Consider the following 17396-nt stretch of genomic DNA (forward strand, 5'->3'; position numbering starts at 1 on the left):
TTAAAGGTCATTATTTTAGCACGGACCTAAGCAACTTTACTTGTTTAAGTACATAAAGGCCAGTAGTGAAGAATGCAGAATGAGTCAAAGTGAACCTTATGTGGTAGCTCTTCATTTACATTCAAGGGTAGCACATGTGCATATTCTTTACTTCCACACAACTGGAAATAAAGAATATGAAACTAAATCCAAATATAAACCACTGAAAAGCTGCACAAGTGGTGACAACAGTATGAAGATGACTGAACTGATATGGCAAAATTATGCACCCTAGGAAAAGTCTTTAGGCATTTCCATTTATAAAAGCCATTCTGAGATCTTTTTTAAAACCTGAAGCATTTAAAACTACATTTGTAAAACTCATCAGTTGAAAAATCACTTTGATTTAAATGCCATAGTCAATACTTAACGTTAATAGACCTGAAACCGGTTTACATATAATTTTCCTTGAAATATCCCACTGTATAAGTTTCATTAAAAGAGCTAAGTGTTTAGAACGCAAAACATAAGGAAGACAAAGTGACAAATACCTATTCATTTTATTAAATACAAGCCTGAAATGTTAAGTAGGTATTACAGATTCTAAGAAATTACATTTCAGATTCCCAAAGTGTCCTGTTGGTGTTTTGACAAATAAACTGATGTTTTAAAGGACTTATTTTAATGAAAAACCAAAAGGTAACAATTTGGGACTATAAAATAAGTAAAATCCAAAACTTAGAAGTTTATTCAAAACTGTTCTGAATCCCTAAGGTGGCTGTAAACTATTTTAAAAGTTCATAGTTTAAAGGAATGTGGACGTCACAGTTCATGTCCGTTTCCACCGAAGATGACCAGCAATGCTACACAGTAGTTTCGTGTTTCCATAATCCAGTTCTAACATTGCCAGTGCTATCTGTACTGAGCAGAGGTCCTTCCTGCCCACTGCTTTTAATTGGCCCATTCTGAATGGCCAAGTTGAGGCCATAAGACTTCTGCTGACTTTCAAGTTCAACTACAGTTGGCTTCCTTAATGCATCTTTTTTACTACTAGTTGAAAGAGGCTTTTCGAAATTACGGCTACTTTTGGGAAGTGTGCTACAAGCATCACTACTGTCTTGCTGGGGTGGGTTGTACTGTCTCTCTCTGTAGGCTAAGTAAGCCCTCCGACTCCTAGAATGTCCTTCGTTATTGCCCGGCCGACTCTTGGGTAAGCCATTCTGCACACTTCCTTCCACACTTGTTGGGACGTCGTAGGCATATTCTCGGAGGACTGTGAGTCGGCTTGCCCGGTGCCCTTTACTCCGGTTTTTATGATGGCGGCTTGAGTGCACATTTGGTCGAAACTGCACATCTAAAGGTGCCACATGCATTTTGATATCATTGTCCATCGAATGTTCTGTGAGACTATTATCAAGCTGAGGATTGGAGTTCACAGGTAAAGAATTGGTATGGCACTGTGCTGCCGCAGCCTGCAAGTTTGTTAGCTTACAGCCCTGGGAAGAATTTTTGAAGCTCGATGTACTTTTGTTTGTACATGAAGATTCTGCACTGCTATTGGTGCATTTTGGTGCCTCTCCATTTGTCCCACTCGAGTTGGGGGGCTGGACGTTGACTTGCACTGAATATGAACTCCGTCCTGGGCAGCATGTCATGATCCATGCAAGTCTGACGTCCTCCCTATTAACACAATGGTGAACCATGATGAATGCACTGAAGGTTAAACATGTGGCTCCAAAAAAGAAGCTAAAAACCAAGTCCAAAGGGTAATACAAAGAAACGGCCAAGGCCCCAAACATCCACAAAGAGATATATAAGAGCAAAGTAAGACTGGCGCCCAGGAGCTGAGAACGAAAAGTGTGCTCGTTCTCCAGTGCTGATGTAGAAATCAGAGACAAAGACATTGAATCCTGATGACTTATTTCACCATTTTCATTGGCTGCCAATCTCTGTTGCTCCTCTGTGGGCTCCTTCAGCTCATATTTGCGCTCAGGGTGTCTTTTCAACTGAATAAATATGCTTAGAAAGTACATACAGTTTACAAAAGTAATGAAGCTAGCGGGTCCATAGAAGGCGCCCAAAGAGGGTTCCCATGCCATCCAGCAACTAGAAAAGAACATGGTGAACCAGATCAGATGCTGTGCATTTCAACAAACTCAGGAATTTCAATACAATGCAGGGCCTATAAAAATACTTAAAGAGAGAAGTAATTGGGTCAAGCACACAGAGAATACAAAATACTCACTAGGGTACACTTGGCCGACTGCCGTAATTTTTGATGTTTGCTGCAGCTGTTATGCCACAAACTATGATGGGGATCCCACCACCAATCAGGTAGAACCTAGGAAGAGGAAAAATGGGAACAACTGTGCATTACTCTATATTTTTTAAGGTATATGAATTGCAGCATCTCAGTACATCAAAACTCATTTCCTGAAGATGACTTTTTTGAGCAATAATGATTTGTTTTGCTTTGGTTTGTAGATTTCTGTTTTTAAAACTACAAGGCCTAGGGAGCATCTGAGCTGAGGAAAACTGGGCAGCTCCTGCCACCTTGTGGATGGGGAAAGGAACACACAGCCACTGTCTGTAGAATTTTCACTTCATTTTGGTTTTGGAGTTTTTTTTCGATTCAGCTGGTGAATGGGAAATTTGGTCCGTTCCGAGACAGACATTAAAACTTCACTGTTAGGGTTTATACAAAGATTGTAATGAGGTATGAGTACTACTAATGTTTAGCTAAGCCTGACTATTCCAGGCCTTCCATCTGTGTGTACTGCACCGTGGCCCCATCAACAGAATAAACAGGGAGGGTATTTGGATCTCAAAAGCTTCAGACTCCTTTCCTGTGGGTAAGCTGGGACAGCCAAAGACACAGAGGCACAGTATGAGCAGAGGGGGACAGGGAAGTGACTGGTACTACCAAGAACAGCTTGGTGGCCTTTGAGCTCCTGAGAAGAACTTTCTGCCCTGGTTGGATACTCCTGGGTACAGTTAGAATCTTAATTCTGCATCTACCCTCTCTGAGAAACAGCCCTTAATCCTGAATGGGCTGGATAAAGGGGATATTCACAACACGTTATTCCATACAGGACTGCTTCTCCATCAAATCCTTACCAAAATCCCTAAAGAGGATGTTAGTAATTCTAAAGATGGCCTGTGAATTAGATCATGTCTTCTACATCACATTTCAGGGAAACCTAGATGTGCAACCTTCCTCTTCTTCCTGCCTCTTACTAATTCCTATCTGCTTTTCACCTGGCAAGAAAGCATCCCTTCCAAAATGTGTCTAGGCTTCTGTCATTTTCTTTGGGGCTCTTTTCCTGCTCAGAACCTTCCTGTCACCAATGAACTCTTACTGTACTACAAAATCTCCTGCTCTGCTCCCCCTTATTTTTAATTTAAACTCATTTAAAGTTTTCCTCATCTTCTAGAACTTTTCTTGAATTATCACCTTCTTTCTACCCTCAGTTTCAAACTCCTAGAAACAGGTATCACCATGTGCCTTGCTTTAATACCTTATGATGGCTGCTTCCACCCCACACCGTGATGCTGAGGCTGCCTCCAGGGACCAAGAGAAACTCACAGGCTGCCCTTGCCCACCTTCTACGCAGCAGTGTTGCTTGGTGTCACAGTTAACTAGAGTGTCGACCTGAACAAGGAACACCTAGGGATTGGTTAAGCACGGTTCTGGATGACTTGTACCCTTGATGGAATAAGAAAGGAAAGAAGAAGGAAGTCTTTCGTACGCTTCTTTGGAGGAGCTCCAGTCTCCACTATTGCCTTTGACAACTGTCTCCAGGCTGGCAAAGCACTCTTCAGCCTTGCAGTGCAGATGGTCCAGCTTCCTGACACAGACTTGCATGGGACTCTGCAGACTTCAACCTTTGCCTAGACCCTCTAGCTCTTCAGCACTGCCTTTCTGCATTCTTCCACACCAGACTCTCCAGGCAGCCACTGTAAGCCTACCTTGTAAATCCTTATGTACCTGGGCTTCCCTAAGCTCCATACCCTGGGAAAGGAGGGTACCAGCTCTAGTGTTGGAGCTGGACTAAAGCAAAGGGGGTACATGCAAATGTGGGCCATTCAGGCGATACACAGGGTTTGGAGCTGCTTTTCCTGAACTTTTCATGTTTCTTCTCTTCTCAGAACCTAGCAATGATGAGTAACTGCTAAATGTGGGATTCTCAGGCCTCCTAGTCAAACACTTTCTCTCTCTCATCTTTTAACACAAGTGGCAGAGGTGCCCCATATCATCCTACAGGATCAATGTGGTGGCTGAGCACCCCTACTGCCCCTCATCCTCCACAGAACCACTCTCCCCTGGAATCACCTACTTTGGCAGGCGTTCTCTGTCACTTTTCCCGTGGACTGTTTCCCACAGCCTATCTATTAAACAGAGATGTGGCCTTTCTCAACTAACTTCTACCCGGGACATCTCATTCATTATCATGGCTTCAATTATAGCACATGGAAAACGTCACCTGCCTTGTCTACATAACTCCATGATGCTCAAGACTGAACTTCCAGAACTGTGCATGTTCCCAAAGAAGGCACTGGTAAGCTCCAGGATCCTGGGGAAAAGGGTACCAGCCATAGTGGGTGTACCTTCCCTGGGCTATCTCCATAACCCTCAGCCTTTCTGTTTTTCCTGTGGTATTTTCCAAGTTGATGGAAACACCATCTGTAATGGAACCTAGCTGAACTGAGCAGGCTATCTTCAGTTTCCTCTTAAATCTAAATGGTCATCAATCCTAGAGAAAGTAACTCACGTCTCTCAAACATGGATCCTCCTCTGTTCTCCATGACACTGTTCTGGCTGCAGTCCTCACAGGGAGAATCCTAATGACCTCAGAGGGAATTCCTTATTTCTAGGGAATGGTGGCAAACCTATGCTACACGTGTCACAGCAGGTTGTTTGTTATCACTGTGAAAGCTCTAAAAGGTTCGCCATCACTGTCCTAGGGCATTCCAATTTATGGTCCACACTAATGCCATTCTATCTTTCTAAAATGACACCGTGGCAGCCCACATTCTAATAGAGCCCAGGAAGACTCACCCACAGCTTTCATCCTGCATTCCTGCTCCTCTGTCCTAAACACCTTAGGATCCAGCCAGGCTGCATTTCTCAATTTCCTCAGCTTACTCCCTTTCAGGGTCCCCTTCCAGCCTTTGCCTTCATCACACAGCAAGGTTCGTGACTATGCTCCAGAATTTCCTAGTGTCTGTCCCAAATTCATGGCTGCTTTCTTTGTGCTTCCCAAGAACTTACCTGAGTTGCCTTCCTGCACCTTCAACTCCTCAAGGGGAGGGAAGGCATTTGCAGTCCCTAGCCCAGGTGCAGGCCAGGCATTTGATAAACTCTGCCACCACTGATAGAATTTTTTACTCCTTTAGCAGGATACTTAATCTACTTAATTTTTTTTTATTATTATTATAGTGGGTAGGAAGGGAATGACTCCAAATCCATTTTACCTTGTGTAGGGAATAATTAAGTGGATTCTCTATTGAGGAAATTAAGAATGTGACAAATAACCTTAAAGAACTAAAAGGTTAACTTTTTAGAGAGCCTGCTACAAAGCCAGTACCATCTTAAGTGCTTTGCGCATTAACACATTCATTCCTCCCTGAAGCTCTATGAGTGGAGTTATCCCTTCTGGAGAGGAGCTCGGAGGCACAGTGAGGGTGAGGAAGCTGGCAAAGATGCCCAGCAAGGAGGATGGGTAACCCACAGTCAAAACCAGGCAGCACAGCTTACAGGTCCATCCTTTTACTTCTCCAAATGGACTCGCCAATTTTTGTTATAATTTACAACTGTGCTTCAACTAAAACAGTTAGTTAACACTTAACAAAGATATCAGATACCTGAGCATGGGTCTTGGTGGAGGGGGTGGTTCGTCAGGATCCTGGCATCTTTTAGCTTTTTTGGTGACTTGTTTATAGATATTTCGAGCAGTCACTCCCACCCATAGTACAGTGGCAAGGGTGGAATAATGAAGAATTATTCCAACCTACAGGGAAGATTGAGGAATATATAGAAAGCAAATGAAAATAATGTTTTAACAAGTCTGATTAAAGATCAGTAAAAAGGTTATTTCAATGATCAACTTTTCTGCCTGCTAATAAAACAAAGCTCTCTTAACAGAAGATTACATTCCTCCAATGCACAAACCAACAGCTAGATCTAGGGGGGCTAAAGACTACAGATCCACTCAAGATGACCTGTAATGCACCACATCACCGGCTTCTACACCACATGAACCCACAATTGAACAAACAGAGTTCAATTCCTAGCACTCATTTTAAGGAAAAAGTAGAGGGAAAGGGTAACTAGAAGCTGAAAGCCACAGCACACAGACAGAATGTCTTAGAGTAAGAGACTTCAGTTCTGATTCAAGCTTCTCCTATCCTGGTAAAAAAGCAATATAATATAATGATGGTTAAGATGGTAAACTCAGGAATTAAATTTTGCCGGATTTAAAAACTGTATACACCTCTTACCTGCTGTATGATCTACACAAAGTTATACAATATCTTAAGCACTAACCTCGTCATTTGGGAAAGTGTCATGTTGAGAAAATAATGTGACCTGTCTAAAATTAAGTTTCCTCAATATGATAGTGGGATTATTCTCAACAGACAGCTCTAAGGGTGTTTGTAGGGATTGAATAGTAACAGACTCTGGGATATGCTAGAGGATCAATAAATAGAGGATATGTGCAGTACATGTAAATGATGACACTCATCAAGTTTTTTCCAAGTGATAACAAGAGGTATGCTTATCACATGACCTGTATTTAAAGCAATGCTACCTGAGGACCAAATTCCAGCTGAAGATACAAGAGGGGATAAGAGAAGTTTAAAAAAAATTTTAAGTTGCCAGGTATGGTGGCACATGCCTGTGTTACACAGTCAGTTCAAGAACAGTCAGAACTACATAGTCTGGCTGGGGATTTAGCTCAGTGGTTCCACCGCCTACCTTGCAAATGCAAGGTTCCGAGTTCGATCCCGGTACCAAAAAAAAAAGACGCAAGTATAGAACTACACAGTGAGACCTTGTCTCAAAAATAATTTTTTTTCTTTAAAGAAAAATAAGTGCCATGTTTCACAGAGCATCAAGAACATAATTCAGCTTTCTTAATAACTTACTGTTAAACACTGGATCACTTTTTTTCTTACATAAATATTGTAAGATTCTAGTAATGAAAGTCTCCAGGAGAAAAAGTCCTCATTTTAAAGAGATGGTTCTCCAATCTCAAGAAAATCAAATCAGTTGACATTATCAGACCTAAGTCAAAAACAAAAGAATGCATACCACTCTCTGAGATTTAACGAGAATCCTCTATCCTTGGTGATAGCAAAGCCTTATTTGCAGAGCAAACAACACAGGAAGCCACTGCCCAGGGAAAATGGCACCATGACCAGGGCATCGGAGGGGAGACGCAGCTCACCCAAACTAGGGAGGTTGGAAGTTGTCTTCTGCCTAAGGAGACAAGCCGCTCCTTGCCCTCTGTTAGTTTTGCTGACTGCACTGTGAAAGTAAAATTTATAAACAGAAGTGGAACAAAAAGCATAAAATAGACCTTTGAGCTGTCTCAAGTCACACCAGACACTGTAAGTAAAAATAGTATAAATGAATTTGGTGCATAAAAATCAATAAATTCAAGACAAATCACTGATTTGGATTCTAACATCACTGGAGTTTTCTTTGACACAAAGGTGAAAAGAATGAGATGGAACTGTAAAATACAGCAAGCTAAAGATGTTTTCAACACAGAAGGAGCAAGATGGAGAGTCTGCTAAGCAAAGTAACTCCGGTTTTAGGCTCTGAAATGTTTTCTATGGTTTTCTAAATTTTTCAGTAAAGTATTCCCCCCTTTTTTTCAATACTGGGGTTTAAACCCAGGGTCTTTACACTGAGCTACATCCCTAGTTCTTTTTTATTTTTTATTTAGAAACAGGGTCTTGCTAAGTTGCCCTGGTTGGACTTAACTTACAATCTGTTAAATGATTTTAGGAATCTGATGATCTCTGCTCAGAGAGTCACATAAGCAAATCACTAAACAATCCATAAGAACCAGAAAAATGGAAGAATTAAGATGTAGTAATGAGGGCTTCCTATGGTATTTTCCAACCAACACCAGGGCTCTATATGAAATACAAGCTCACTGTCACAAATAAATCAGAGATCCATGTGGAAATGTAAATAGTATGGAATTAATCCAATACAAAGGCTATGTAGAAAACTAATTAAATGCAATGAATTGTCACTTAAGAAAGCCACTTCACCTCTGGACAATAATTTCCAAAGCTACAAAACAGAAAGTAATTGTCTAAATAGAATTCCACTTTAGATTTTTCCTAACCAGTATTATAAACTCATATCCTGAAAGTTTTAAAAATTATCAATTATCTAAGACAGCACAGGTGTACAAAAAAAGACCTTTATGACAAATGATACCTAAATACACAAAAACTAAAATAATATTAGCTTGCATTAGTGAAGACTATGAGATGTACAAAAGTACAGTTTTGTATGTGAACTTACGCTGTTCTCTTAGCATCACCGACCGGTCAGTATTATTAACCTTGAGCTACATACAGACCCACAGACTGAGGTTAAGAGAATTCTTTGGATGACAGATATAAAAGGATACCTGAGGAGAGCAGCTGGCACTACATTGAACAGATAAATCTCTGAGTTGGTAGAGCAAAAGGCAAATCCCTTTACTGCACAGCTGTGAAAATCAAGGACCAAGAAATGAACAAACAATGACCTGGCCGCACACCATGACCCGGCACTCAGATCCCTTCTGGTCTGGAGCAAAGGGCCTCTCTTCCTCTCTCGCTCAGCCTCTTAGCTCTCCTCCTGTTCCTTTTGCAGAAGAGTCAAAGCCCATGGAAAGCACTGGAACTGACTGAGGAAACAGTGTGGGAACATTTAATTCAGCCAGCTTGAGCCACTATTTTATAGGAGAAACTTTCTGCCGCTCGTTGGTAAGTGACCAGCAGAACAAGCTGTTCAGGCAGAAAGAATGGGCGCCTACCGACTAGGATCTAGAATCCTCCACCGGTCCTTTTTTCACTCCAACACCATCTTCTCAGGGGCTACTAACTGAATTAAGTGTTTTAAAAGTAATGTTTGAGTCAAAAGTGATGTTATATCTTTCAAAGAAGGGGAGGGCACTGTAAAAAAGAAAAAATTAACAAGTAGAACATCTGAAGACATGCCTTTTCTTTTTTGTGTGTAAACCTTTAACTAATGGGCATTTGTTCTACAGGCCCTAAGGAGTCCATGCAACTCCTCTCCTTTTCACTTTAGAAATGGTATAAGACAGCACTCAACACAATGAAAGGCAGTCATCTTTACAACAGCCCCTTTCTATCCATTTCCTTAATGAAATAAATTAATGTGTCTGATTCAGGAAATCAATGAATACAGTTAGACCAAATTGAGACCATTAATACCAATGTGTGCTGTGTATTCTACCAACAGAGCCTGTGCTCACAACAGTTCTTGGTTTGAATGATTTTTATTATCTGCAAACATGGGCTTCTTTGTGTTCATAGATAAATATTTGCTGAGCACCTGCTAGGGATCAGGTCCTGTGTTGGTCCCTTCATAAATTTGGGTGAATTGAAGTGACATAATTTTTGCCCAGAGAGAGCTTAGGGACCAGAGATAACAAATAGGAAGGTAGAGAGTTCTGAAGCTAACAGTGGGAAGTGATGGACCATTATTTCTGAAGTGGTAACAAATGACACCTCCAAGGTTAATGAGAAGCATCCATGTGAAGAAGAGAAAAAAACTAAGTGCACAGAATCTATGTCTTTGTCCGTGCATTAAATTGAGCCCTTATCTGACTTCTTGTAAGCTCCAAGCCGAAGTTTGCTTTTCAAATGTATAGTAATGGCTATGAACAAACAAAAATACTGCATAACTGAGAGATAACTGCTTCAGTATTAGTACCATAGTATTAGATAACATTCACTGAGCAGTTACTGTATGCTAGCTACCAATCAGACTGTGAAATCATTAATCCTCTCAATAACTCTTAGAAAAACACATACATTTTAAATTGGCTCTCAGGTATACAATGCTGGATTAATTATAAGGCTCGGGTTCATGACACATCTAATGACTGGGCTAAGCATGGCTTGCCTTTATTCATAGTTGCTGTTAATAATATAATAAGGATCCAAGAATCTGCCAGCAAGACCAAAGTTACCATCTTGTAAATAACCTGTATCTAACCATGTCACCTCCACATTCAAGGTAACCCTCATCCTATAGTCCTATATTTTATGTTCTTGGCCTTTTCCTAAGAGTTACTGCACTCATCTATTTTTGTTAAAGGTATCTGGACTATTTTAGTCATTTTTATTTTTAAAAAAGGTACGGAGTGAATGTGATTTTTGAGATTTCGATTTTTTCCTAAGACTCACTGGTGCTATTCTACACTGCTACAATTTACTTGTTTTGACTCCTGTATAGCAGTGTTTATTTGTTTATCCTCTCTGTGATGGGCATTTGAGTTGTTTCCAGGTTTTAGCTACTGTATATACTGATGCCATGAATATTCCTATCCAGGTACACAGGCAAGGTTACTCCTTGGGCCCAGTAGTGGAACTTCTGGGCTCCATGGTGACGTGAAGGATTCACTCTAGAAAGTACAGACTCCCAGAGTACACAATGTACATCCACTATCTACCAATGTCTCCACCACCAGCATATTCAAGGGCCTGTGGAGCCACATTTTCATCAGTATTTGGCATTGCTGCCAGGCTTAGTCTGTGCCATCATAAAAAGCATAAAGTAATAATTAATGGTTACATTTGCATCGTTAAGGCCTCGAAATGGTGCTGGACATCTCTGTACATATATTCTCACCCTGTGTGCTTACTCTTCCAAGAAATCTCTATCCAGTCTCTTATTACTTCCGCTGGGCATTTGTGGCCCACTCAATGATTATATTATTACTTTCTTCTTTATCCTAATGCTCTATCAGTTTTGTATGTATGGTAATAGCTCTTCCAATTTGTAACCTGCCTTTTTACTGACTTCAGAACTCTTAATCATAAAAGTTCTTATTCTTAGTCAAATTTATCTGTTTTCCAGTGAATGCCTTTTACTGTATTATTTAAAAAAATCTTTCCTTATCCCAAGTTCTACAACATTTTCTAAAAATTACTCTAAGATTATGGTTTGGCATGTAAGTTTTTAATCCAACCAGAGCTGACTTTGTTTTCAACATAAAATGGGGTACAGATCCTTTAAATCTTTTTCCAAATGGCTTTTCCCCAAATCCGTCCAGTCTGTGCTCTGCACAGCTGATGAGGTCTGCCATCTCTGCTGGACCCCAAGTTCTGCCCCAATCTGACTGGACTACACACCACTGTGCTGGTCAACTCAGCCACCTCTGCAGCTCCTGCCTCGTGACTTATCACGGCCCTGTCAGCTTGCATCACTAGCAGGACACTATTCTGGCTCTGCTCTTCCTTCTCACAAGTATCCTGGGTTTCTTTCACCCTTCACTTTCAGATAACTTCAAAAGTCCTCAAGTTTCACGAAAAAAATCTTTTTATCTATCTATTAATTTAGGAGGATGTGCCAGTCTTCTGATATTGTCTTCCTATCTTCGGATATAGTAGTTCTTTCCATTTATATATGTCTTTTTAGCTGTAAATCTTGAACATATTATCTCTAGGTACTTGTCTTTGCTATTCTATAAATGGACTCTTATGATCCATTATGTTTTCTCATAGTTCCATTTCAGTAAACTTTTGTATATTAAATTTATATTCAATTTTTGCTGAACTTTCATATGTGCAAATTCCTTAGAGCTCTTGAACATAATAATCAGATCATCCAACAACAATTCAATTATTCTCAATGTACAAGTGAGAAAACTCAGATATACAAAGATTAAACAATGAGGATCTTGAAGAGATATCTACACTCCATGTTCATTGCAGTATTATTCATAATGCCCAAGAGATAAACAATCTGTCTGTAGTTAAGTATACAAGGGAAATAATACGGAATACTATTCAGCCATTAAAAGGAACTACTATCATATTCTATAACACACATAAACCTTCAGGATTTCTAAGTGAAAAAAGCCAATCATAGACAGATAAAAGTTGCATAAATCCACTTATATGAGGTACCCAAAGTACTCAAATTCATAGAAGCAGAGAGCGGATAGGGTCTAGAGGGAGAAGAAAATGAGAAGCTGCCATTCAATGGGTATAAAGTTGATACATCGTCATACAAAATAAAAAGTTCTACACATCTGCTAGTCAACATTGTGCACACACTAAAACATTTTTAAAGGGAGTAGATCTAATGTATTTTCTGCCACAATTTCAAAAGAAAAAGGTTAAATTGTCCATAAAAATACTACCAGTAAACGGAAGATCTGAGATGTAAATCCAGGCAGTCAAACTTTTTTTCTTTTTCTTTTTGGTATAGGGGATCGAACTCAGAACCTTGCACTTGTCAGGCAGGCTCTCTGCCACTGAGCTACATCCCTGGCCCTAGGCAGTCAAAACTCTTAATTTTTATGTGATACTTCTTGCAATCACTCATATGAAAAACAATACATGAATAGAGAAATAAAATTTTACATATTTCTTACTCTTATATTGAAGTGTTTCAATTTTTTATGTTTATATTGCAATAATACTGTTCACTAACAGTATGTATGTAAGGATTTATGTGAAAACATGAACTGAATACTTAATTCTTTGCATTGATTGAAGCTCACATCTATCTTTACATAATTCCTATTCTTTTCATCAGTGAATTATTTCTTTTTTGGGGGGGGGGCGGTACCAGGGATCAAACTCAGGACCTTGCGTTTTCGAGGCAGGCACTGGAACCACTGAGCTAAATCCCTGGCCCCAGTGAATGATTTCTAAAAACCTCACTGTCAGAAAATGTCACTATTCTTTCTGTTAAAGTCAAGATTTTATAAATATTTCAATTAACTGTTAGGCATTGTAATAGACATGACAAGTAATGCCCAGTTTCCAAGGAGAAAGAGACAAGCTGATAAAGTTAGGTATTCAGTTGTGAATGATAATTTAAAACTTGAAGCATTAAACTGTTTAAGGGACAAGCATTAGGCTGAACTTCAATTAAAGAAAAGACTTTAGAGAAACATTTTTGCTGTTCTACTTAATGAGACGCAAAGTTACGCTGAAATATCACTCTGCCTTACTGCCTGGCAGACACTGGCATTTCTGGTCTGGGTTATTCCTCCCACGAAGACCACACAGGTCAGAGAGACATGGAAGCACAAGTTCACGAGCATGTGCCAGCTCTTGCGACTGATCCTAATCAAACTGTTGGAAAAATGAGACGGTATTAATATTCAGTCTGGTACATTTGAAAGAAGACACTATGATGTTCATATACACTTTAATTCCAACTACTAAAAGGTGAAATTTAAATGTTTCATATTTAAACATTTTATTAGGTGCACACAATATTTTAGAAGTCATTCAATACAGTTTAACATTTCACTTTATGTATTAAAAGATAAACTATTTATGCAATCACTGTATCTATTAAAAACTAATCTCAAGATGTGACATGTACATATACCAATTCCCCATGATGAATGTATTTATTATATATTGCAAGCATATACTAATAAGAAGGAAAAAATGAATACCAAGAAAAAGTTAAAAAAAATCTCTTAGTCTCTTTCCCCAGAGATGGAAGGGGTGGGACCCAGGGGGTGGGGTGGGGATGAAGAAAGAATTAAGGTGTGTTATGTACATGTAGCAACCTCCCACAAGGACTGTAATCATTATGTACTAGGAATGTTTACTAAAAAAAAATTTTAATGTTTAAAATTCTCATAATAAAAACATATGCACTTTTATTATTGATGCTGTCTTAAAACAACTCGATTGACTACCTAGAGATTTCTGCAGTGTGCCAATAGTTATTTTTCCTGACTTACTAGAATAACATGGTCTAAATGCCCAGTGTATTTCTTCCTGGCCTTTCGTAATGAAATGTTGAAGTCTCTAAGTCTCTGTCTCTGTCTCTCTCTCTCTCCCTTTTTAAAAATATCAAAATCTCCTTTTGTTTCTCAACTAAACGTCAAGAAATGCCATATATGTCCAGCTTAAGGAGGAAAATATGTTCTGGCAAAACCTTTTGTAAAGTGAATTCCTGCTTAGAAAATTCTTTTAGTTCATTATTTCCAGCTATAAAATAAGTTTCTGTAGCTACGCCTTCAATTAACAAAAACCATATCCCACACTTACCGGGCACAAATTTTCTTAAAAACGCCATTTATAAAATAAAGGATATCACAACAGGCAAAAAGCCAAAAAATAAAAGTCCCGACACACGCTGCCACCTAGAGACACCTTTATAGGAGCAACTAGAGGTTACAGAGCCTTCCTTCACACCCTCTTGCTCTGAAGCACACCACCATCCCAGCCTCCAACACATACCTCCCATATTCTTCTCCAGACACAAGCCCAGCAGAACAACTGGTTGTTAAACTAATTATTCACGTTTCTAATGAAATGGAGAAGGCTTGTATGTATTCCACAGTATGAATTCTTACTTTGGAAGGTAGCATGGTTATCAAACTTAGTTTTATTATAACTAAAGGTAAAACGAAGTCCTCCAAGTCCCAAGCCACAGGTCTGTATTTGTTGCATGGTGTCTCTTACCTGTGATGGTAAATGTAACTCACAATGGTGGCCAACAGACACAAGAGGAGAATGACAGCAGTAGTATAAACCACAGGATGCAAAAGACTGGCTACCTGGGTGTACAGTTCGGATCCTGTCAAATCCTGAGGGGAAAAACAAAAGAGTCATGCCAGAAACATCTTTTTTTAAAAAAATTGTATATCCTTTTATTGGTACATTTTAGGTATACAATCTAATGACATTCCCCATTGGAAATTTGCACCTTAACATAATCTCTCTTGGTTCTTATTTTTCACCCTTGCCCAGCCCTCCCTTCAACCCCTCCATTCCCTCCCTATTTACAAAGATTTTGTTCCTATTTTTCCATTTTCTCATATTAATCCCATTCCCTTCTATCCTTTCCCCTAGCCCTCCCACTTCCTTTCCCTTTGCCCCTTTTCTTCCTATTTCACATTACCTATTATACCTTTTAGTCCTTATTTACACTTCCATTTCTCACACTAGAGAAAATCTGTTCGGTGTTTACACGTGTGTCCTATTTATTTCACTTAAGAGTATCACCTCAATGTGCATCCATTTAGCTATAAATGTCTCTAATTTCTCATTTTTTATGGCTGAGTAGTACTCCATTTTATTTAAAAAACCCACGTTTTCTTTATCCAGTCTCCAGATGATGGGCATCTGGGTTGCTTACAAGTTTTAGCTATTACAAACTGTGCTGCTATGAACACGGGCGCACATATATCACTGTGGTATGATTCTTTTAATTCTTCGGGAAGATCCCAGCAGGGAAATAGCTGAGACAAATGGGACTTCCAGTCCTAGTTCTTTGAGGTATCTCCATACTGATTTCCACAGTGGTTGCACCAGTCTGCACTCCCACCAGCAGTGGAGCAGGGTTCCTCTTTCCCCACAGCCCAACCAGCATTTGTTATTGGTTGATTTCTTGATAGCTGCCATTCTTTCTGGGGTGAGGTGGGATCTCAGCGTTGTTTTCATTTGCATCTCTCGAATGACCAGTGATGCTGAACATTTTTTTCATATGTTTATTTGCCATTTCTACTTCTTTGTCAGAGAAACGTCGGTTCATTTCAGATGCCCATTTTTGGATTGGGTCTTTAAATCTGGGAGGTCTGATTTTTTTTTAAAGTTCTTTATGGATTCTAGATAGCAGATCTTTGTCTGAGGAAGAGCAGGTGAAGATTTTTTCCCACATTATGGGTTGTCTCTTCACACTGTTGGTGGTTTCTCTTGCTGTGCAGAAGCTTTTTAGTAAGAGATCCCACTTGTTGATTGTTTGTGCTAGTTCACGGGCATCTGAACTTTTGTTCATAAAAATCTTTTCCTACTCCAATGTCCAACCTCTATTCCAGCCGGTTCAGCGTTTGTTTTAATATTTAGCTCTTTAATCATTTCTATTTTAGATTAGTGCATGGTGAGAGATATAGGTCTAGTTTTAATCTTTGGCAAGTTGAAACCCAGTTTCTCCAGCACTATTTATTAAAGAGGCTATCTTTCCTCCAGGGAAGGTGGTTGGCTCCTTTGTCAAAGATGAGGTGGCTGAGTGTGTCTGGAGCTGTTTCTGCATCTTCTAATCTGTTCCACTGGTCCTCAGGTCTGTTTCTTTGCCAGTACCATGCTGTTTTTATCACAGTAGCTTTGTAGTATAGTTTCAAGTTGGGGGTTGTAATACCCCCAGCCATATCTCTGTTATCTAGAACTGCTTTTGCTATTCTGGGTCTCTTCTTGTTCCAAATGAATTTTTGGATTTTCTCAAGGTCCATGAAGTATGCTGCTGGGATTTCAATTGGGATTGCACTCAATCTATATAGCAGTTTTGGAAGTATGGCCATTTTCACTATGTTGATCCTTCCTACCCAGGAGCAAGAGATGTCTTTCCATTTTCTGGTATTGTCTTCAATCTCTCTTTTCAGAGTGCTATAGTTTTCAGAGAAGAGGTCTTTGATTTCTTTTGTTAGGTTGATTCCTAGGTATTTCAGTTTTTTGGATGCTACTGTGAAAGGGATTGTTTACCCTATTTCTCTCTCAGTGAGTCTGTTGTTTGTGTAGAGGAAAGCTATTGATTTTTGTGTGACCTTGTATCCAGCTACTCTACTGAATTTGGTTATTAAATCTAGAAGACTTTTGGTGGAGTTCTTGGGGTCTTCTATATAGAGTATCATGTCATCCGCAAATGATGACAATTTGACTTCATTTCCTATTTTTATTCCTTTTATTTCTTTCTCTTGTCTAATTGCTGTGGCTAATGTTTCCATAACTATATTGAACAGGAGTGGGGATAGTGGACGTCCTTGTCTTGTACTTTTATGGACATTTAACCACAAGGATTTCCTTGAGTGACTGAAACACACTATTAAACAAAAACTCTGGCACTGACATCTCTCTTTGAGAACTGGTGTTTCTTGCTAACATCTTCACATGTAACTTTACCTTCCTAACTTGTCTTGTTCAACACAGGACCATGTTCTTTACAAGTCTGAATGCTGTCCTGCCAGGAGGGTAATGGAGAAGGAACAGCAGCCCATGTGAGGGTGATAGAAGAGCAACTAAAGACACTCCCTTAATGCTCTTAGAGTTCAAGTATAGGGCTGCTTAGTCAACAGCTGAGAAAGTACAACAGAGAGCAGGGCCTCCAAGTCCACAAACCTGAATAAACCCCTCCAATCACTGGAAGTCAAGTCAGCCCCAAGTTCCACAAATATGAAAGGATC

General features: G+C 39.6%; 1 protein-coding gene across 2 annotated transcripts in view; it reads right to left on the bottom strand.

Annotated features, from left to right (window-relative positions):
• Nucleotides 1–520: 520 nt before the first annotated feature.
• The window catches only part of Adgra3 (adhesion G protein-coupled receptor A3), a 137746-nt gene continuing 120870 nt past the window's right edge, over nucleotides 521–17396 (bottom strand). For both annotated transcript variants that reach the window (XM_004847210.3, XM_087187405.1), the window contains exons 15-19: nucleotides 14683–14807; nucleotides 13206–13329; nucleotides 5845–5990; nucleotides 2225–2320; nucleotides 521–2085 (exon numbers count right to left, since the gene is read on the bottom strand). In XM_004847210.3, the coding sequence (XP_004847267.1) occupies nucleotides 843–2085; nucleotides 2225–2320; nucleotides 5845–5990; nucleotides 13206–13329; nucleotides 14683–14807 (1734 nt within the window). In that variant the 3' untranslated portion in view covers nucleotides 521–842. The remainder of the gene's footprint in view (nucleotides 2086–2224; nucleotides 2321–5844; nucleotides 5991–13205; nucleotides 13330–14682; nucleotides 14808–17396) is intronic.

Source organism: Heterocephalus glaber, unplaced genomic scaffold (assembly GCF_053883595.1).
Source record: "Heterocephalus glaber isolate CG9 unplaced genomic scaffold, H.glaber_assembly_v1.0 deba00001509, whole genome shotgun sequence".
In the NCBI taxonomy this organism is placed as follows: Eukaryota; Metazoa; Chordata; class Mammalia; order Rodentia; family Bathyergidae; genus Heterocephalus; species Heterocephalus glaber.